Source organism: Eucyclogobius newberryi, unplaced genomic scaffold (genome assembly GCF_026437365.1).
Source record: "Eucyclogobius newberryi isolate DKJ021-1_F unplaced genomic scaffold, fEucNew1.0.hap1 SCAF_13, whole genome shotgun sequence".
NCBI classification, from domain to species: Eukaryota; Metazoa; Chordata; class Actinopteri; order Gobiiformes; family Gobiidae; genus Eucyclogobius; species Eucyclogobius newberryi.
In genome coordinates, this window is record NW_027315757.1 from 2,572,363 (window position 1) to 2,595,935 (window position 23,573).

Sequence of the window (23,573 nt, forward strand, 5' to 3'; positions counted from 1 at the left end):
CTCTCAGCCCTTCTACGTCTACTGCATTACTGTCCTAAATTTTGAGTCAGATTGGTCAATCTCTGTAATTTGACAAACAGACAATTTATTCTGTCTATAATTTGTGCGGTGTGATGGGAAACATAAAAGTACAAGCGGAAAGCCCGTAAACCCGCTGCTCTCTGGTCAGTCAGTTTGACTTGTCAGGGACCTCTCTGGACACCCCAATAGAATCAAATACGTTGTATCAGGTGCTACTGGGACCAGACTGTCCACTAACCTCTCGACCTTGACCTTGCGGTATGATTCTTGGTGATGGTTATGGTTCTGGCCACAAAAGAGATACATAGGCACAACGTCCTAGTCCCTTTGCCCTCTCAGCACTGTGTCCCCACATCACCATACGTCCTCGCTTGGTTTCTTAAGAGACCTCCTTCCGCTGCTCGCTTCGGTCACACCTATGACACATATGAACTGGTACATTTCCCATCTCAATTCATAATCTCATTAACATTGCATGTAGTTATGTTGTAGCAGATAAAAAACCTCTCTTAGGTAGTGGAAACAATAGTGGCTGTATAATATGCCATTGTGTTTCTTCAGCCTCTGTCATGTCAATTATACATTATACATTACACATTTCATAACGGGGTGCTCTTGCCTCCCAAGAAGGAGATCATGGGTTCGATTCCCGGACCAGACCAACATCACATGATCTCTCTGGGTGGAGTCTGCATGTTCTCCCCGTGTTACCGTGGGTTCTCTCCGGGTTCTCCGGCTCCTCCCACCGTCCAAACACATGCATGTGTGAGGCAAAAATTGGTGACTCTAAATTGGCCCTAGTGAATGAATTTGAGAGTGTAATGTCTATGTCTCTGTGTTAACCCTGCGACAAGTTGGCCACTGTCCAGGATGTACCCCGCCTAAGGCCCGAAGTCACTGGGATAGGCTCCAGTCACCCGCGACCCCAAAAGGGAACAAGCAGTGAAGGAGCAGCTATGTAGCAGGGATATTGAACTATTGACTATTGGCATGAGGCCATATTATCTGCCCCGGGAGTTCTCACATGTGATTTTGATCGCAGTCTATGTGGCCCCGTCTGCCAATGCTGAATATGCTTGTGAAGCACTGCTCTCCTACACTTGTAGGCTGCAAACACAGCACCCACAGGCTCTCTTCCTCGTCTCTGGTGACTTTAACCACGCTTCTCCCTCTTCTGTTCTACCAACATACACCCAGTATGTTACCTGCCCCACCAGAGAGAATAGAACATTGGACTTGTTTTTTGCCAACAACAAGGAGGCTTATTCCTCTTCCCCCCTCCCTCCCCTGGGCAGCTCGGACCACAACCTTGTACATCTGAGGCCTGTGTATGAACCCATCGTGCGCAGGCAGCCTGTGGTGTCCCGTGAGGTGAGGATGTGGTCTGCTGAGAGCGAGGAGGCTCTGAGGGACTGCTTCAGCACCACTGTCTGGACTGAGCTTTATGACCCACATGGGGAGGACATCAACACCATCACAGAGTGCATCACGGACTACATCAACTTCTGTTTTGAGAACATTGTTCCCTCCCGGACGGTGCAGTGTTTTCCAAACAACAAGCCGTGGATTAACCGTGAACTGAAGGCTCTGCTGAAGGAGAAGAAGAGAGCCTTCAGGTCAGGGAACAAGGAGGAGCTGAGGACTGTGCAGAAGGAGCTGAGGAGGAAGATCAGGCAGGCTGAGGCCGGCTACAAGAGGAGGATGGAGGAGCAGCTGCAGCAAAAGAACATTCAGGGAGTGTGGAGGAGCCTGAAAACCATCTCGGGCTTCAAAATCCCCCCTGCCCAGACAGAGGGGGATCTACAGTGGGTGAATGATTTAAATGCTCACTTCTTCAGGTTTGATCGGTCACCCGCCCCTCCCCTTACACAGCTGCATGCTCCCTCTTCCACAGCTGGACAATGTCCTGCATCTGTTCCTCTTCGCTTATCTGCCCCGGACCATCAGCTCCCCACTTCGCCTGGACTCACCCATCCCCCCAGCACACGGTCCCCCTGCCAACCACTGACTCTCACAGCAGCACAGGTGAGGAGTGAGCTGAAGAGGATTAAAGTGAGGAAGGCAGCAGGACCTGATGGCATCAGCCCCAGGCTCCTTAAGTCCTGCGCAGATGAACTGTGTGGAGTTGTGGAGCATGTCTTCAACATGAGCCTGAAGCTGAGGGTGGTACCACAGGTCTGGAAGACCTCCTGTCTGGTACCTGTGCCTAAGACACCGCGCCCCAAAGACCTCAACAGCTTCAGGCCAGTGGCTCTCACGTCCCACCTGATGAAGACATTGGAGCTGGTCCTGGACCACCTCCGCTCCACCGTGAGCTCAGCCATGGACCCGCTGCAGTTTGCATATCGGCCTGGCATCGGAGTGGAGGACGCCGTCATCTCCCTGCTGCACCGCTCTCTCTCTCACCTGGAGAAGCCTGGCAGCTCTGTGAGGATTCTGTTCTTCGATCTTTCTAGCGCCTTCAACACCATCAGCTCCTGAGGGACAAGCTGGAGACGGCTGGTGTGGAGTATGACCTGGCAGAGTGGATCCTGGACTACCTCACAGACCGACCCCAGTTTGTGAGAGCCCGGAACTGTGTGTCTGACACTCGGACCTGCAGTGTGGGGGCGCCCCAGGGCACTGTCCTCGCACCCTTTCTCTTCACCCTTTACACTGCAGACCTCAGACATGACACGGACAGCTGTGTCCTGCAGAAGTTCTCTGATGACTCTGCCATCATCGGACTCATCACGGACGACGATGATGCGGAGTACAGAGGACTGGAGCAGGACTTTGTGGACTGGTGTCAGCGGAACCACCTCCTCATCAACGCGGGGAAGACCAAGGAGATGGTGGTGGATTTCCGCAGACGCCACCCCACTGCCCCCTCACCAGTGAACATCCAGGGAAGGGACATTGAGAGAGTGACTCATACAAGTACCTGGTGTTCATCTGAACCACAAACTGGACTGGACTCATAACACAGACGCACTGTACAGGAAGAGCCAGAGTCGGCTCTACCTCCTGAGGAGACTCAGGTCTTTTGGAGTGACAGGGCCACTCCTGAAGACCTTCTATGACTCTGTGGTGGCATCAGCTCCTGTATGGTGTGGCCTGCTGGAGCAGCAGCATCACAGAGAGGGAGAGGAAGAAGCTGGACAGAGTCATCAAGAAGTCCAGCTTCGTCCTGGGCTGTGCTCTGGACTCGGTGCAGGAGGTGGGGGACAGGAGGGTCCTGGCTAGATTCACATCTATGCTGGACCATGAGTGTCACCCCCTGCAGGACACTCTCTCTGCTCTGGAGAGCAGCTTCAGTGAGAGACTGATCCACCCTCGATGTGTGAGGGAAAGGTTTCGTAGGTCTTTCCTTCTGCTGCTGTCAGACTTTATAACAAAAACTGTTAGTCCTGAACACTCACAATACTGACCTAACCATGTGCAATTCTGTCATATGTGCAATTACTGTTGTGATTCATGTGCAATTACTGTGAAATTCATGTGCAATCTATGTGCTGTCGTGACACATATTCATGTGCAATTACTGTCGGGATCACATGCAATGGTATTTATGTATTTATTTATTTATTTGTCTATGGGAGTTTTTATTTATTTATAGGAGATCTTCTACTGAAAGTGTTTTTCAGACTTCCTATAAGTGATCTGTTTCTTCTGTATCTACCTCTGTATCTACCTGCGTTGCACCAATGAAATTTCCCCATGTGGGACAATAAAGGATTATCTTATCTTATCTTATCTTAATTAACATCGAATTTCACATCTCCTCTGTGGGTGTGGCCTGAATAATGTCACCCATCTAATGTAATATGTGCAAATCTTCTATACGTGCTTCAGGTGAGTTTCAAACTCAATCTCTCACACCTGCTCATGTGGTGCTTTACAAACATTGTGTATTTGTTTGTTCTAGCAAGTCTATATGCGTATTAAAATTCTAAATGATCCTAAACCTTCCCCTTGTCCATAAAGCACGTCTCTTTTTATCAACCCTTTTTCCCTTTGTTCCCTACTTTCTTGTCTTTTCTTTCTCTCATGCATTTTCCTCTATGTCTTCCCCTCTGTCTTCCCCTCTGTATTCCTCTCTGTCTTCCTCTCTGTCCTCTCTGTTGGTGTCCCTGTGATGCGTAAAGATAATGACATCTGCTCCATCCTGGCCTCTCCCCAGATTCTTTCCTTCTCCTATGTTTTCCCAGTCAATAGGCCCATTTGTTATCTCTGACTATCTTTTATGACCCATATCCTCCCATGTCCCCCCACTTGGTGTCGTTTGCCTTTAGTTAATGACACATTCATGTCTTTACTGGGAGGGCATTAACACGTCACTATTTAACTTATTCCCTCACTTAAGTCCACATCGCAATACGAGGTTTCCTCACGATAATACAAATAAGTTACTGATATAAGTTTTACTATCACTTTACTTACTGATATAACCTGCAGTCCTAGTTAATGCACAGCTTTGTCGTAAGTCATACCTGGTCCTGGTGTGGTTTTGTCACACAATGTCATATGTCGCTTGATCTAGCTTCATAACGTCACAGGGCTGGCTGTATTTTCTTTCGTCAATGTCGACAATGTGGTTCCTAATTTTCCTATCGCCTCTAATTTCTTCCCATGTTTCCACCCTCTTAAATTTAGTACGTACACTCGGTAGATTTTATAGTTTGCCTTTTCTAGTTTACTTTCCGTTCTGCCGTGTCCCACCAAAAACATCAGTAGTCATCCATTTATCCATATTGGTCTCACTCCAGGCCTGTGCCTGCATTTTATCCTAAATTTAAAGGTGGTATGGACGATTTTTCAGCAAATTTTGTTATCATATTTCCTGGATTTCCTGGATTTCCTGGCGTGGATAAATCATTTGTCCTGCCACGTATCAATCATAAAACGCACCTGTCGCTCACCTGCAGCCGCGTCAGGCTCGTCCCCACGTTTCCGCGTGCCTAAGCGCATGGATCCATCATAATATAGTTCCCTCAGTGTACGGGGCAAAATGAAGACGGAGAAAGACTGTTCGAGCTGACGCAGAACTGGACAGAAATCTACGGGAGACGAGAGATGCGATGTGAACAAACGCACGTGTGTGTTGTATCAGTCCACACGGGGGAGTGGCATGTGCACGGGGGAGTGGCATGAGCACGGGGGAGTGGCATGCGCACTTCCGCCTGCGTTCTCAAATCGCCGAAAAATCGTCCATACCGCCTTTAAGAACACTTCTGTCTCTTCATTAACCTTTTGCTCTGTTTTTATCTTTTTCCTGAGTCACCCTCTTTTTCGTCCTGTACTTTCATCTAGTCATGCATTAAGTCCAAAAAGAGAATTTTCGTCAAGTCCAAAAATAAAACAAAAATATAGCCGCAAGCGGCAATGATCGGCCCTCGCCACGCCGCCGCCACGCCGCAAGAGGAGGGGGCGCTAACGCGCCCCAATTGTCCTTTTATTACGCCTACTGCTGAATCTGTGACGCTGTCACACCTTCTCCCCTTTGTTTTACCATCAAAAAGCAATTTTATTTTGAATTCTTGGCAAAATGTGCGGCTTTGCCGCACAGACACCGTGACTCTTAGAATAAAAATGTGGATAACTTTTGATGGTCCTGAAGATGAGTCTCACCAAATTTCAGGTTAATAGGGCTAATGCCCTGGGAGGGGTTTGTGAAAGTCTAAAGTGTAAACATGTTCTGGTGATTTCCCCATTGGAATAACATGGAAGGTTTTGGTCATCGCTACGGCAACGCCATAACAATTATGACATGGGTCTCATTGACTTTTTTGATGGGGCCAAAATTGAGTTGTGTGTCAAATTTCATATAATTTCGCAAAACAAAAAAATTAACCTCCATATAAAATCTGTAGGGGGCGCTGTGGCGCCAAATTAATTTATTTCATTTCAAGTAGGTTTAGGGCAAAGAGTTTAACAACTGATTCTAATTTGACGCAATTCAGACTTTATCTGCGCAAACGGCAGAAATGTTAAATTTGGGAGATTTCTGAAATTCTAGCTACAGTTTGCGGCCTCGCCGCACAGAGACCGTGACAGGTATCAATGTAATTTGAATAACTTTTGATGTCCCACTCCTCAGTACCATTTTCACCAAATTTCAGCTTTTTAGGGCCAACGCCCTGGGAGGAGTTCGTAAAAGTACGACGTTTGGAAAAACTCCAAAGTCATGCTTAGCCATTTTTGAAGCAATATGGCCGACATTTGGTTGGGCGGACGGCGTTGCCGTAATAATATTTTTTACTTCTCTTGTCACCATCTACCTCTGCGCCAAATTTCATGATTCTACGATCCGATTTTTTTTGGGTCATTTCCCATCTCTCAATGCATTTTTGGTACATTTGGGGGCGCTGACGCGCCAATTTTTTTTATTTTAGAAAAAAGAAATAGCCAGAATGTAGAGAGGCACGATTTTTAGAGGTGTGCAAATTTTTGTGACTTTTCGTCAATGTTCACTGGGTGAAAAATAGGGGGGTTGGTCCCGAGAAGAAGAAGAAGAAGAAAGAAGAATATTCCGATGCGAAAACAATGTTTCCCATTTTTCAAATATCATAAACTATACATTTTCGGAAAGCGTGGTGTGGGTCCCTGGTCACTGACGGGTACTTTCGTTAATTGTGAGTGGGCTCCGCCCACTTTGTGTTTTTGGCCCTCTATACAGTAATAATGTTCAATTTTTGCATTACATGCTTATATGCACGGAACATGCAAGAGATGGGGAACGTATTCGTGAGCTACTTAGCGCAAAAGCGGTCGTCATCCCCATATAAAGCACTCAGGTACTTGTAATATATATATATATATATATATATATATATATATATATAAAATGGACTAGAGAGGTGTGGTTGGATGTGAGGGAAAGTAGTATATATATTATATTTATTTTTGAAAAATATGTCTATTTGAAAAATAAAAAAAAATAACTTAAATAATTAAAAAAAAAAACTGAACCACAATCCAGTCCTACAATAATAACCTTTACTGTGGCTTTGTTGATTTAATACATCAACGTTTCGACCGCTCAGAAGACTGACAGGTCTGCAAATCTGCACTGCGCATGTGCACCTAGTGGCACACGATTGGCTGAAAATGACATCACCTCGACAATTTCGATCGTTAGAAAGAGGATGAGCTCATCGTTTCAGGCTCAGTGTGACAGAGCGGAGCAGGAGCCCAGGAGCCTCAGGAGCCTCAGGAGCCTCAGGAGCCCAGGAGCCTCAGGAGCCTCAGGAGCCTCAGGAGCCGCAGGAGCCGCAGGAGCCGCAGGAGCCGCAGGAGCCGCAGGAGCCGCAGGAGCCGCAGGAGCCGCAGGAGCCGCAGCTTCACCACAAACACAGTGAGTGTTCCGTCTTTGCGCTGTGCGTTAGAATAAAGAAGTCTCTTGTTCCTCGTGACTTGACGCGTGTTTGTCACAGATGGTGCAGTTCAGAGCCGCAGAGTCTGAGCCGCCGCCGCCGCTGTCCGTGGTGCTGCCGCGGCTGTTCCTGGGCGCGGAGAGCGACGTGACGCAGGTCAGTGCTCCAACTCTTCACTTGCATTTGCAGGACCAGGATGAGCCAAACTACAACACTGCGCACTTTGAGCCGCACCAGAGCCGCACTAGAGCCGCACCTGAGCCGCACTACAGCCGCACCTGAGCCGCACTACAGCCGCACCAGAGCCGCACCAGAGCCGCACTAGAGCCGCACTACAGCCGCACCAGAGCCGCACCAGAGCCGCACTAGAGCCGCACTACAGCCGCACCAGAGCCGCACTACAGCCGCACCAGAGCCGCACTACAGCCGCACCAGAGCCGCACTACAGCCGCACCAGAGCCGCACTACAGCCGCACCTGAGCCGCACTACAGCCGCACCAGAGCCGCACTACAGCCGCACCTGAGCCGCACTACAGCCGCACCAGAGCCGCACCAGAGCCGCACTAGAGCCGCACTACAGCCGCACCAGAGCCGCACTACAGCCGCACCAGAGCCGCACTACAGCCGCACCAGAGCCGCACCAGAGCCGCACTAGAGCCGCACCAGAGCCGCACCAGAGCCGCACCAGAGCCGCACCAGAGCCGCACCAGAGCCGCACTACAGCCGCACCAGAGCCGCACCAGAGCCGCACCAGAGCCGCACCCAGGGCCGGCCCAAGCCTTCAGGGGGCCCTAAGCGAAAACATTTTTGGGGGCCCCTCACCACGTCATCAGAATCAGTTTTATTGCAATTGTCAGTAAACAATTCACATATGGGAACTTTCTTCAACGCAAACAAAGTTCACCCAAACTCCAGGGCATCCGTTTGCCAGTTAGTTTATTCTCAACACCTCACAAGCTCAAATATTGATAACTTAAATCCCACAATGCAACTTGGTATTCCGCTGACATCACCTCTACTCCCTGTACAAATAACACACGTCCCAGATATGTTTTTGGGTGTATTTGTGGGCGTTAAGGGTCGACAGCCACATTAGCAGTTTAAATGAATAAAGAGGGGGGTCTGGGGGAGATTTTCAGACCTTTTTTGGGTCTTCTGCTGCATTTTAATGTGGTCCAGCCGGCTAAAGTAAGAGTAAAATGTTGAGGTTGTAATGCTATAAAATGATGATGTGATGAAACTGTGCCAGGAGAAAATGACTAAAGCCAGTTATTAATACATTAGTGTACTTAATTACTCAATACAATATTGGCTATGAAAAATAATTATGGTCAAATTGATTCATTTTAACTGAAAATGTAAAAGTTATCCTTACTAATTTATCTTTTACTGCTCCCAACTTTTCCTTCTTGCTAAAGTGACAAAACAAGTTATATTAAATTAAACAAATGGCATAAGCATTGCTTGATTAACAATTAACACTGATAAAACAAACATGTTATTCCCAGAGAATGAACAGAACGAGAAGTGAAGATCCAAACCTCGCTCTAGTGAAGAGACTGTGTTTCTGCAACTTTACCACTTTTGTATGAAAATATATAGTATTATTCTATAACAGACCTAATCCTAATGTCTGGTTATTTTTCACTATCAATTTATTATAATTTATAACAAATAGTCTAATGATGCTTTTTAAATGAATTGAAATGTTTTATTGCTCTATTAAAAGAGAATTACAATATAAATGTTTGTTCTGATCAGAACATCACACACTGGACTCCTGCATGAAACAATGCTGCGATGTGATTGGCTGATGGACCTTACACGCATAAACCTTTACGTTCCTCTTATTCCACTTTAAGAAGTAAAACAGACATCACGAGTCACGATTGATCTCACACATGGTGATGTGAGAGAGAGGGACGCAAACTCAAACCCGCTCATCTCTGACTGAGGCTGCACCAGAGCCGCACCAGAGCCGCACCTGAGCTGCACCTGAGCTGCACCAGAGCCGCACCTGAGCTGCACCTGAGCCGCACCAGAGCTGCACCTGAGCCGCACCTGAGCCGCACCTGAGCTGCACCTGAGCTGCACCAGAGCCGCACCAGAGCCGCACCAGAGCTGCACCTGAGCCGCACCAGAGCTGCACCAGAGCCGCACCTGAGCTGCACCTGAGCTGCACCAGAGCCGCACCTGAGCTGCACCTGAGCCGCACCAGAGCTGCACCAGAGCCGCACCTGAGCTGCACCTGAGCTGCACCAGAGCCGCACCTGAGCTGCACCTGAGCCGCACCAGAGCTGCACCAGAGCCGCACCTGAGCTGCACCTGAGCCGCACCAGAGCCGCACCAGAGCCGCACTAGAGCGGAGAGCTTTGTACGAGCTCTCGGAGCATTGCGAGTCCGGAGCCGCCAGAGAGGAGCATATCCGTGACCGGATCGTTGTGGGCATCTTGGACAAAGACATCTCACGTAAACAGTGGGCAGAAGATGGGGTGATTCAGACAGAAAGTGTGGCAGATGTGGGAAAACGGCTCATAGAACAGATGAAAAGTGCCCAGCTTCAAAAGCCACATGTCATTGTTGTCACAAGATGGGACATTGGGCCAGAGTGTGTCGTAGTGGCAGGTCAGTAAATCAAGTCACAGAGAATGAAACTACTGGACAAACCTGCTACTTTCTGGGCTCAGTCAGCACCCCTAAAGACAAAAATGAGTGGACTGTGTTTCTACAGGTGGATTCTGTCCCGGTTGAATTTAAAATCGACACAGGGGCGGATGTAAATGTAATAAATGAAGACACTTTCCACACAGTTGCCCCTGGAATAGCACTGCAGCATCCGATCTTCCACTGGACAGCCCAGGTGGAGAATTAATGTGTCTTGGTTGTTTTGATGTGACTATAAATTATAAAGGCAAACATTATGCAACAAAAATGTATGTGGTCCGTGGACGCAGAGTCAACAATCTACTCAGCCGCTCCCTGTCAGTCAAAATGAACATTGTGAGGAGAGTAGATGCAGTCTCATTGAAGGAGGGACAGCCTTATGGGGAACATGGCACTTTAAAGACTGAAGCAGTTAAGATCCTGTTAAGAGAGAATGTTGTGCCATATGCTGTACACACCGCACGCCGTGTGCCATTTCCAATGCTACAAAAGGTTAAAGAGGAACTAGTTAGAATGGAACAAAATGGTGTAATAGAACGTGTCACTCAGCCAACTGAATGGTGCGCTCCAATGGTCCCGGTTTTAAAGAAACACACGGGCAAAGCGAGAATCTGCGTGAACCTCACACAACTAAACAAGTCAGTGAAAAAAGAGCGCTACATTTTGCCAACGTCCGATGAGATAACCTCAAAATTAAGTGGTGCAGCAGTGTTCTCATCTCTCGATGCGGCCAGTGGATTCTGGCAGATTCCCCTGCATGAGGACAGCTGTAAACTAACAACATTCATAACACCATTTGGCAGGTACTGCTTCAAAAGGCTACCTTTTGGAATAACAAGTGCACCGGAAATCTTCCAGCAGAAAATGCTTGAGACTCTGGAAGGTTTGCCGGGTGTGGAGGTTTTCATAGACAACATCTTGGTGTATGGAGCCACTATGGAAGAACACGACGCTCGTCTAAACAAAGTTTTACATCGCGTTGAGACAGCTGGCCTAAAGCTCAACAAAGAAAAGTGCTCCCTAAAGCAGAGTCAACTGCGATTCCTGGGTCATCTGAGTGACCACTCTGGGGTGAGACCAGACCCTGAAAAGGTTGAGGCTATTAGACAGCTGCCGCCACCACGGGACATCCAAGAGCTGAAGAGAGTGCTTGCCAGGGTCAACTACCTGGGCAAGTACATTCCGGCACTTGCCACTATTGGTCAGCCACTGTATGATTAATTAAAGACTAAAAATGCCTGGACCTGGGGTTCCTCACAGCAGTCATCTTTTGAGGACATTAAAAGCATGCTGACAACAGCACCAGTCCTTGCATTTTATGACATCACTAAACAAACTACTGTGTCCGCAGATGCAAGCAGCTACGGGTTGGGGGCGGTGCTACTTCAACTCCATGGGGAAATGTGGAAACCAGTCGCCTTCTGCTCCCGACGTCTCACTGAAGCTGAAACTCGCTATGCTCAGATAGAGAAAGAGTGTTTAGCCAGTGTTTGGGCTTGTGAAAAGTTTGACAAGTATTTGTGTGGCTTCGATCATTTTAGGCTAGAGACAGATCACAGACCGTTAGTGCCTCTCATCAACAGTCAGAGCTTGGATAATGTTCCACTGACATGTCAGCGCCTTCTAATGCGGCTCATGAGGTACAAACCAGAGGCTGTTCATGTGCCAGGTAAATCTCTAGTTGTTGCAGATACTCTGTCACGTAGCTCACAATCATATACAAAAGAGCAAATGGACACGCACAGTGAGGTGGAGTGCTACATAGCCACTGTGGTGCAGGGCATTCCAGCCCCTCCCAGCCGCATGGACAGTATAAGAGCGGCTACAGCAAAGGACAATGATCTGCAAACCGTCGTTAAGCTCATCAGGAATGGATGGCCTGAATTCAAAGACAAAGTACCACTAAATGCCCGTGCGTACATGAAAGTGAAACATGAACTGTCAGAGAGCAATGGCTTTGTGATACGGGGGTGTCGAATAGTGATTCCCAAATCAGAGAGGGCAGATGTCCTAAAGAAAATACATGCTGGACACCAAGGACTTACAAAGTGCAGAGACAGGGCAAACTCCTCTGTTTGGTGGCCAGGACTCTCTACTGAGCTCAAAGACATGGTGACTCACCTGCCAGGAGCAGAGGCACCTGCCAGGAGCAGAGGCACCTGCCAGGAGCAGAGGCACCTGCCAGGAGCAGAGGCACCTGCCAGGAGCAGAGGCACCTGCCAGGAGCAGAGGCACACCCAGCAGAGGGAGCCACTCATCTCAACACCGTTGCCAGATCGACCTTGGAAAAGACTAGAACTGGATCTGTGTGAGTACAACAAAACCAACTACCTGATAGTATCTGACTACTATTCACGTTTTTTGGAAATTCTACAACTGCCACTACCACAAGCTTTCAGGTAATACAAAGACTGAAAGGCACTTTTGCCCGATTTGGGATACCTGATGAGGTGGTAAGTGACAACGGACCTCAGTTTTCCAGCGCGGAATTCAGAGAGTTATCGCGTGAAATGGACTTTAAACATATCACGTCCAGTCCTCACAACCCTCAGGGAAATGGCCATGCAGAAAGAGCTGTGCAAACCGCAAAGAAAATCCTCAGGCAGGAGGATCCGCTCATTGCTCTCATGTGCTACAGGTCAACACCTTGTGCCACCACCGGAGTCAGTCCAGCTGAGCTCCTCATGGGAAGGAAAATCAGAACAACTCTCCCCACACTGGAGAAGAATCTTCAACCAAAGTGGCCCAACAAAAAGACTGTCATGCAGAAAGATGCCACAGAAAAGGCCAAACAAGCTTTTTACTTCAACCGTCGCCATGGGGCCAGACCACTTCCTCCACTGCGTCCAGGAGATGCTGTAGTTGGTAAGCTGGATCAGGAAAAGACTTGGGTGACGCCCGCCGTTGTTTCAGGGGAGACCACTACTCCAAGGTCTTACCTTGTCCAAACTCCACAAGGAGCAGTGTTGCGTCGTAACAGTCGCCATCTTTGTGTGAATAACTCTTCACCATCTGACACAGTTCCTCTTCCTGCATCAGCTGAGAGTGGAGCCATTGAGCCTGCTGCGGTTGAGCCTGCTCCGTCCACTGGCTCCTCCGCTCAAGAGACTCAAATTGACACACGCCCATCGGAAGTATCGCCATCGCGAGTGTGTACCAGGTCTGGACGTGTGTGTAGACCAGTTAAGAGGCTGAATTTATAGCTTCTATGTGTGTATTTTTCACAATATTGCTTTTGGGGGGAATATGAATATGTAAAAAGGAAAAAAAGAGAAAAAAAAGACATTGTATGCACTTTTCTAAACATTTACAATGTTTGTTCAGTTATTGTTTAAGACCCTATGTTGTCTGCTAATATGAGTAAGCTGAAATAAGTTGTTTATTGTAATTTTGGTTTGGGGAGTTTACATAAAAGGGGGAAATGTCATGTGTACAGGTTATGTGTTGACACTTGACCCGGATGCTCGACGGCAAACACTATATATGGGCGTGTGACCACCTGCATGATCTGTAATCAAACCTGTGTGTGATAAGGATGACCTCGTGCTGCCTGTGTCTGGAAATAAACATGTTTACAACTAAACTACCGCTCGTCATTTTACATGTGTGGTTCACTTTAGCCTCTGTGTGGTTCACTTTAGCCTCTGTGTGGTTCACTTTAGCTCTGTGTGGTTCACTTTAGCCTCTGTGTGGTTCACTTTAGCTCTGTGTGGTTCACTTTAGCCTCTGTGTGGTTCACTTTAGCTCTGTGTGGTTCACTTTAGCTCTGTGTGGTTCACTTTAGCTCTGTGTGGTTCACTTTAGCCTCTGTGTGGTTCACTGTAGCCTCTGTGTGGTTCACTTTAGCCTCTGTGTGGTTTAGCCTCTGTGTGGATCACTTTAGCCTCTGTGTGGTTCACTTTAGCCTCTGTGTGGTTCACTTTAGCCTCTGTGTGGTTCACTGTAGCCTCTGTGTGGTTCACTGTAGCCTCTGTGTGGTTCACTTTAGCCTCTGTGTGGTTCACTTTAGCCTCTGTGTGGTTTAGCCTCTGTGTGGATCACTTTAGCCTCTGTGTGGTTCACTTTAGCCTCTGTGTGGTTCACTTTAGCCTCTGTGTGGTTCACTTTAGCCTCTGTGTGGTTCACTTTAGCCTCTGTGTGGTTCACTTTAGCTCTGTTTGGTTAACTTTAGCTCTGTGTGGTTTAGCCTCTGTGTGGATCACTTTAGCCTCTGTGTGGTTCACTTTAGCCTCTATGTGGTTCACTTTAGGCTTTAGTTGCTTCAGGTCGGAGCTCGTGTGAAACGAGCAGCACAGATTGTCTGCAGAGCCGAAACTGCCATGTTATTTTTGTGCCGCGGCTCCTGAAACTGCGCCGCTATTTGACTGCGTTTTAGCGCCGTTTTAGACCGCGCCGGGTTAAGGTTAGGGTTGGGGTTAGGGTAAGGGTTAGGGTTAGGGTAAGGGTTAGGGTTAAGGGTTAAGGGTTAAGGGTTAAGGGTTAGGGTTAGGGTTAGGGGTTAAGGGTTAAGGGTTAGGGTTAAGGGTTAAGGGTTAAGGGTTAAGGGTTAGGGTTAGGGTTAGGGTAAGGGTTAGGGTGACCTGACCCCTCTGACCCCTCTCTCTCTGTGGTCAGGAGCGATGCACCTGTCTCCCCTGACCCCTCTGACCCCTCTGACCTCTCTGTGGTCAGGAGCGATGCACCTGTCTCACCTGACCCCTCTGACCCCTCTGACCTCTCTGTGGTCAGGAGCGATGCACCTGTCTCACCTGACCCCTCTGACCCCTCTGACCTCTCTCTCTCTGTGGTCAGGAGCGGCTGGCCTCTCTGGACATCTCCTTCGTGCTGAGTGTGTCTCGCTGCAGCCCTCGGCCCTCGTTCCTGCCCGACTCCAGATTCTTGCGAGTTCCCATCGACGACTCACTCAGCGATGACCTGTTGCCCTGGATGCCCCGGGCCCTGACCTTCATCGGTATGACACACTGTCCTTCCTCTCCTCTCTCCTCCCATGTCTCCTCTCTCCTCCCATATCTCCTCTTTCCTCCCATGTCTCCTCTCTCCTCCCATATCTCCTCTTTCCTCCCATGTCTCCTCTCTCCTCCCATGTCTCCTCTCCTCCCATGTCTCCTCTCCTCCCATGTCTCCTCTCCTCCCATGTCTCCTCTCCTCCCATGTCTCCTCTCTCTTCCCATGTCTCTGCTTCCTCTTCGGTCATAGTCCTCCATCTCCTCTGCTCCTGACACCACAGGTGGACACGGGGGGACACGACACCCTCAGGTGATGGTGTCCCCCCCTCTGACCACGTCTGCCCTGGTCCCCCCTCTGACCACGTCTGCCCTGGTCCCCCCTCTGACCACGTCTGCCCTGGTCCCCCCTCTGTCCACGTCTGCCCTGGTCCTCCCTCTGACCACACGTTTAAGTCACTTTCAAATATGCATCGAAATATTAGATTAAATCTCTTCCATGTAATTTTGTTTGGAAAAATGTTTCTCTCTCCCCTCTCTCTCTTTCTCTCTATTTGACCCCCTGTTGTCTGCTCCTCTCTGACCCTGTGTTGTCTGCTCCTCTCTGACCCTCTGTTGTCTGCTCCTCTCTGACCCTGTGTTGTCTGCTCCTCTCTGACCCTCTGTTGTCTGCTCCTCTCTGACCCTGTGTTGTCTGCTCCTCTCTGACCCTGTGTTGTCTGCTCCTCTCTGACCCTCTGTTGTCTGCTCCTCTCTGACCCTCTGTTGTCTGCCCTCCTCAGACTCGGCGCTCTCCTCCGGGGCCTCGGTGCTCGTTCACTGTGCCGCTGGTGTCTCTCGCTCTCCGGCTCTGGTTGTGGCTTACATCATGCACCGAATGGGCCTGGACCTGGACCACGCCTACAAGTGAGGCCACGCCCACATCACTGTAGCCTGTGCTCTGACTGACCATTAGACATGTGTCCAACGAGATTAAACTGACCACTAGACATGTGTCCAACGAGATTAAACTGACCACTAGACATGTGTCCAACGAGATTAAACTGACCATTAGACATGTGTCCAAAGAGATTAAACTGACCACTAGACATGTGTCCAACGAGATTAAACTGACCATTAGACATGTGTCCAACGAGATTAAACTGACCACTAGACATGTGTCCAAAGAGATTAAACTGACCATTAGACATGTGTCCAACGAGATTAAACTGACCACTAGACATGTGTCCAACGAGATTAAACTGACCATTAGACATGTGTCCAAAGAGATTAAACTGACCACTAGACATGTGTCCAACGAGATTAAACTGACCACTAGACATGTGTCCAAAGAGATTAAACTGACCATTAGACATGTGTCCAACGAGATTAAACTGACATCTAGACATGTGTCCAAAGAGATTAAACTGACCATTAGACATGTGTCCAACGAGATTAAACTGACCACTAGACATGTGTCCAACGAGATTAAACTGACCATTAGACATGTGTCCAACGAGATTAAACTGACCACTAGACATGTGTCCAACGAGATTAAACTGACCACTAGACATGTGTCCAACGAGATTAAACTGACCATTAGACATGTGTCCAACGAGATTAAACTGACCATTAGACATGTGTCCAAAGAGATTAAACTGACCACTAGACATGTGTCCAAAGAGATTAAACTGACCATTAGACATGTGTCCAACGAGATTAAACTGACCATTAGACATGTGTCCAAAGAGATTAAACTGACCACTAGACATGTGTCCAAAGAGATTAAACTGACCACTAGACATGTGTCCAACGAGATTAAACTGACCATTAGACATGTGTCCAAAGAGATTAAACTGACCACTAGACATGTGTCCAACGAGATTAAACTGACCACTAAACATGTGTCCAACGAGATTAAACTGACCATTAGACATGTGTCTAACGAGATTAAACTGACCACTAAACATGTTTCCAACGAGATTAAACTGACCATTAGACATGTGTCCAACGAGATTAAACTGACCACTAAACATGTGTCCAACGAGATTAAACTGACCATTAGACATGTGTCCAACGAGATTAAACTGACCATTAGACATGTGTCCGACGAGATTAAACTGACCACTAAACATGTGTCCAACGAGATTAAACTGACCACTAAACATGTGTCCAACGAGATTAAACTGACCATTAGACATGTGTCCAACGAGATTAAACTGACCATTAGACATGTGTCCAACGAGATTAAACTGACCACTAAACATGTGTCCAACGAGATTAAACTGACCACTAAACATGTGTCCAACAAGATTAAACTGACCATTAGACATGTGTCCAACGAGATTAAACTGACCACTAAACATGTGTCCAACGAGATTAAACTGACCACTAAACATGTGTCCAACGAGATTAAACTGACCATTAGACATGTGTCCAACGAGATTAAACTGACCATTAGACATGTGTCCAACGAGATTAAACTGACCACTAAACATGTGTCCAACGAGATTAAACTGACCATTAGACATGTGTCCAACGAGATTATACTCACCATTAGACATGTGTCCAACGAGATTAAACTGACCACTAAACATGTGTCCAACGAGATTAAACTGACCACTAGACATGTTTCCAACGAGATTAAACTGACCACTAGACATGTGTCCAACGAGATTAAACTGACCACTAGACATGTGTCCAACGAGATTAAACTGACCATTAGACATGTGTCCAACGAGATTAAACTGACCATTACACATTTGTCCAACGAGATTAAAATGACGATTAGACATGTGTCCAACGAGATTAAACTGACCACTAGACATGTGTCCAACGAGATTAAACTGACCATTAGACATGTGTCCAACGAGATTAAACTGACCACTAGACATGTGTCCAACGAGATTAAACTGACCACTAGACATGTGTCCAACGAGATTAAACTGACCATTAGACATGTGTCTAACGAGATTAAACTGACCATTAGACATGTGTCCAACGAGATTAAACTGACCAGTAGACATGTGTCCAACGAGATTAAACTGACCACTAGACATGTGTCCAACGAGATTAAACTGACCATTAGACATGTGTCTAACGAGATTAAACTCACCATTAGACATGTGTCCAACGAGATTAAACTGACCATTAGACATGTGTCCAACGAGATTAAACTGACCACTAGAAATGTGTCCAACGAGATTAAACTGACCATTAGACATGTGTCCAAAGAGATTAAACTGACCACTAGACATGTGTCCAACGAGATTAAACTGACCATTAGACATGTGTCCAACGAGATTAAACTGACCATTAGACGTGTCCAACGAGATTAAACTGACCATTAGACATGTGTCCAACGAGATTGAACTGACCATTAGACATGTGTCCAACGAGATTAAACTGACCACTAGACATGTGTCCAACGAGATTAAACTGACCATTAGACATATGTCTAACGAGATTAAACTGACCATTAGACATGTGTCCAACGAGATTAAACTGACCATTAGACATGTGTCTAACGAGATTAAACTGACCATTAGACATGTGTCTAACGAGATTAAACTGACCACTAGACATGTGTCCAACGAGATTAAACTGACCATTAGACATGTGTCTAACGAGATTAAACTGACCATTAGACATATGTCTAACGAGATTAAACTGACCATTAGACATGTGTCCAACGAGATTAAACTGACCATTAGACATGTGTCCAAGCGTCCAGTGCGCAGTAGAGGAGGTGTTAATGGAGAGGTGGGAAAGGTGCTGTGGCCAAATGAAATCAATGTGAGAGTTTTCAAAAGTCCAAAGAGCTCGTTCAAATCAAAGACAATTTATTTTAATAAAGGTTCAACGTCAAAGGAGCTGAAACTGTCTTTAATATTGACATGAAGGACTTGGATCAATGAAATTAAAATAATAAAACAGACTAAAATCAGTAAATTTTTCCAATTAGCCCCAGTCCTGGGGGCAAGAGCAGTCGAGAGCCCCACCCCCTCAGAGCCCCACCCCCTCAGAGCCCCACCCCCTCAGAGCTCCTGCAAAATTGAGTGGGATGATTGGATCTACAGTGTCTTGTCAATGTCAAAGAGGACAGTCCCAGGCACATGATAATGACACGCCTCCTGGCAACCACACTCCGTCCAACATCAGCCTTTCCCTGGGCACAATGCACTTTGACAAAACGCGTCACATTCTTCCAATAGAATTGCGTCTATAGATGTGACCTTTGGTCCTCCACAGAGACGTTTACCTATTTTTTGTTTGTAAAAACAAAATTGCCCTCTCTTTCCCATTTGAAAATAGGCCGTGGCTGCAGAGCCGCGGCGCGGTCAAATGGCCCAGCAGTTTCAGGAACCGCGGCACTGCCATATAGCCTCATGGCTAACCCTGACCATAACCCTAACCCTGACCCTAACCCTAACCCTAACCCTGACCCTAACCCTAACCCTGACCCTAACCTTAACCCTGACCATAACCTGGCGCGGTCAAATAGCGCATCAGTTCCAGGAGCCGCGGCACAAAATAACATGGCAGTTTCGTCCGCGCGCCGCGGCTCTGTAGACACTGTCTGTTCAAATTGTAAATACATTTATATCATTTAGATATCAATCCCCTTGAAAGTTCTGATTTATAAGATTGAATAAATCTTTCAGTCAAAAGACTCTGAGGATTGCCTTGTTTAACGAGATTAAACTGACCACTAGACATGTGTCCAACGAGATTAAACTGACCACTAGACATGTGTCCAACGAGATTAAACTGACCATTAGACATGTGTCCAAAGAGATTAAACTGACCACTAGACATGTGTCCAACGAGATTAAACTGACCACTAGACATGTGTCCAAAGAGATTAAACTGACCATTAGACATGTGTCTAACGAGATTAAACTGACCATTAGACATATGTCTAACGAGATTAAACTGACCATTAGACATGTGTCCAACGAGATTAAACTGACCACTAGACATGTGTCCAACGAGATTAAACTGACCATTAGACATGTGTCCAACGAGATTAAACTGACCACTAGACATGTGTCCAACGAGATTAAACTGACCATTAGACATGTGTCCAAAGAGATTAAACTGACCATTAGACATGTGTCCAACGAGATTAAACTGACCACTAGACTTGTGTCCAAAGAGATTAAACTGACCACTAGACATGTGTCCAACGAGATTAAACTGACCATTAGACATGTGTCCAACGAGATTAAACTGACAACTAAACATGTGTCCAACAAGATTAAACTGACCATTAGACATGTGTCCAACGAGATTAAACTGACCACTAAACATGTGTCCAACGAGATTAAACTGACCATTAGACATGTGTCCAACGAGATTAAACTGACCATTAGACATGTGTCCAACGAGATTAAACTGCCCACTAAACATGTGTCCAACGAGATTAAACTGACCATTAGACATGTGTCCAACGAGATTAAACTGACCACTAAACATGTGTCCAACGAGATTAAACTGACCACTAAACATGTGTCCAACGATATTATACTCACCATTAGACATGTGTCCAACGAGATTAAACTGACCACTAAACATGTGTCCAACGAGATTAAACTGACCACTAGACATGTTTCCAACGAGATTAAACTGACCACTAGACATGTGTCCAACGAGATTAAACTGACCACTAGACATGTGTCCAACGAGATTAAACTGACCATTAGACATGTGTCCAACGAGATTAAACTGACCATTACACATTTGTCCAACGAGATTAAACTGACGATTAGACATGTGTCCAACGAGATTAAACTGACCACTAGACATGTGTCCAACGAGATTAAACTGACCATTAGACATGTGTCCAACGAGATTAAACTGACCACTAGACATGTGTCCAACGAGATTAAACTGACCACTAGACATGTGTCCAACGAGATTAAACTGACCATTAGACATGTGTCTAACGAGATTAAACTGACCATTAGACATGTGTCCAACGAGATTAAACTGACCATTAGACATGTGTCCAACGAGATTAAACTAACCATTAGACATGTGTCCAACGAGATTAAACTGACCACTAGAAATGTGTCCAACGAGATTAAACTGACCATTAGACATGTGTCCAAAGAGATTAAACTGACCACTAGACATGTGTCCAACGAGATTAAACTGACCATTAGACATGTGTCCAACGAGATTAAACTGACCATTAGACATTTGTCCAACGAGATTAAACTGACCATTAGACATGTGTCCAACGAGATTAAACTGACCACTAGACATGTGTCCAGGAGATTAAACTGACCATTAGACATGAGTCTAACGAGATTAAACTGACCATTAGACATTTGTCCAACGAGATTAAACTGACCATTAGACATGTCCAACGAGATTAAACTGACCATTAGACATGTGTCCAACGAGATTGAACTGACCATTAGACATGTGTCCAACGAGATTAAACTGACCACTAGACATGTGTCCAACGAGATTAAACTGACCATTAGACATGTGTCTAACGAGATTAAACTGACCATTAGACATATGTCTAACGAGATTAAACTGACCATTAGACATGTGTCCAACGAGATTACACTGACCATTAGACATGTGTCTAACGAGATTAAACTGACCATTAGACATGTGTCTAACGAGATTAAACTGACCATTAGACATGTGTCCAACGAGATTAAACTGACCATTAGACATGTGTCTAACGAGATTAAACTGACCATTAGACATGTGTCCAACGAGATTAAACTGACCATTAGACATGTGTCCAACGAGATTAAACTGACCACTAAACATGTGTCCAACGAGATTAAACCGACCACTAAACATGTGTCCAACAAGATTAAACTGACCATTAGACATGTGTCCAACGAGATTAAACTGACCACTAAACATGTGTCCAACGAGATTAAACTGACCACTAAACATGTGTCCAACGAGATTAAACTGACCATTAGACATGTGTCCAACGAGATTAAACTGACCATTAGACATGTGTCCAACGAGATTAAACTGACCACTAAACATGTGTCCAACGAGATTAAACTGACCATTAGACATGTGTCCAACGAGATTAAACTGACCACTAAACATGTGTCCAACGAGATTAAACTGACCACTAAACATGTGTCCAACGATATTATACTCACCATTAGACATGTGTCCAACGAGATTAAACTGACCACTAAACATGTGTCCAACGAGATTAAACTGACCACTAGACATGTTTCCAACGAGATTAAACTGACCACTAGACATGTGTCCAACGAGATTAAACTGACCACTAGACATGTGTCCAACGAGATTAAACTGACCATTACACATTTGTCCAACGAGATTAAACTGACGATTAGACATGTGTCCAACGAGATTAAACTGACCACTAGACATGTGTCCAACGAGATTAAACTGACCATTAGACATGTGTCCAACGAGATTAAACTGACCACTAGACATGTGTCCAACGAGATTAAACTGACCACTAGACATGTGTCCAACGAGATTAAACTGACCATTAGACATGTGTCTAACGAGATTAAACTGACCATTAGACATGTGTCCAACGAGATTAAACTGACCAGTAGACATGTGTCCAACGAGATTAAACTGACCACTAGACATGTGTCTAACGAGATTAAACTCACCATTAGACATGTGTCCAACGAGATTAAACTAACCATTAGACATGTGTCCAACGAGATTAAACTGACCACTAGAAATGTGTCCAACGAGATTAAACTGACCATTAGACATGTGTCCAAAGAGATTAAACTGACCACTAGACATGTGTCCAACGAGATTAAACTGACCATTAGACATGTGTCCAACGAGATTAAACTGACCATTAGACATTTGTCCAACGAGATTAAACTGACCATTAGACATGTGTCCAACGAGATTAAACTCACCACTAGACATGTGTCCAGGAGATTAAACTGACCATTAGACATGAGTCTAACGAGATTAAACTGACCATTAGACATTTGTCCAACGAGATTAAACTGACCATTAGACATGTCCAACGAGATTAAACTGACCATTAGACATGTGTCCAACGAGATTGAACTGACCATTAGACATGTGTCCAACGAGATTAAACTGACCATTAGACATATGTCTAACGAGATTAAACTGACCATTAGACATGTGTCTAACGAGATTAAACTGACCATTAGACATATGTCTAACGAGATTAAACTGACCATTAGACATGTGTCCAACGAGATTAAACTGACCATTAGACATGTGTCCAAGCGTCCAGTGCGCAGTAGAGGAGGTGTTAATGGAGAGGTGGAAAAGGTGCTGTGGCCAAATGAAATCAATGTGAGAGTTTTCAAAAGTCCAAAGAGCTCGTTCAAATCAAAGACAATTTATTTTAATAAAGGTTCAACGTCAAAGGAGCTGAAACTGTCTTTAATATTGACATGAAGGACTTGGATCAATGAAATTAAAATAATAAAACAGACTAAAATCAGTAAATTTTTCCAATTAGCCCCAGTCCTGGGGGCAAGAGCAGTCGAGAGCCCCACCCCCTCAGAGCCCCACCCCCTCAGAGCCCCACCCCCTCAGAGCTCCTGCAAAATTGAGTGGGATGATTGGATCTACAGTGTCT

The 23,573-nt window shown here is 46.1% G+C and overlaps 1 protein-coding gene across 1 annotated transcript in view; it reads left to right on the forward strand.

The window, feature by feature from the left end:
- LOC140357789 (uncharacterized) overlaps positions 1 to 23,573 on the forward strand; it is a 30,361-nt gene that overhangs the window by 4,433 nt on the left and 2,355 nt on the right. Inside the window, exons 5-7 of the mRNA XM_072442305.1 lie at positions 7,437 to 7,532; positions 14,832 to 14,991; positions 15,766 to 15,889. Of these exons, the coding sequence (XP_072298406.1) occupies positions 7,437 to 7,532; positions 14,832 to 14,991; positions 15,766 to 15,889 (380 nt within the window). The remainder of the gene's footprint in view (positions 1 to 7,436; positions 7,533 to 14,831; positions 14,992 to 15,765; positions 15,890 to 23,573) is intronic.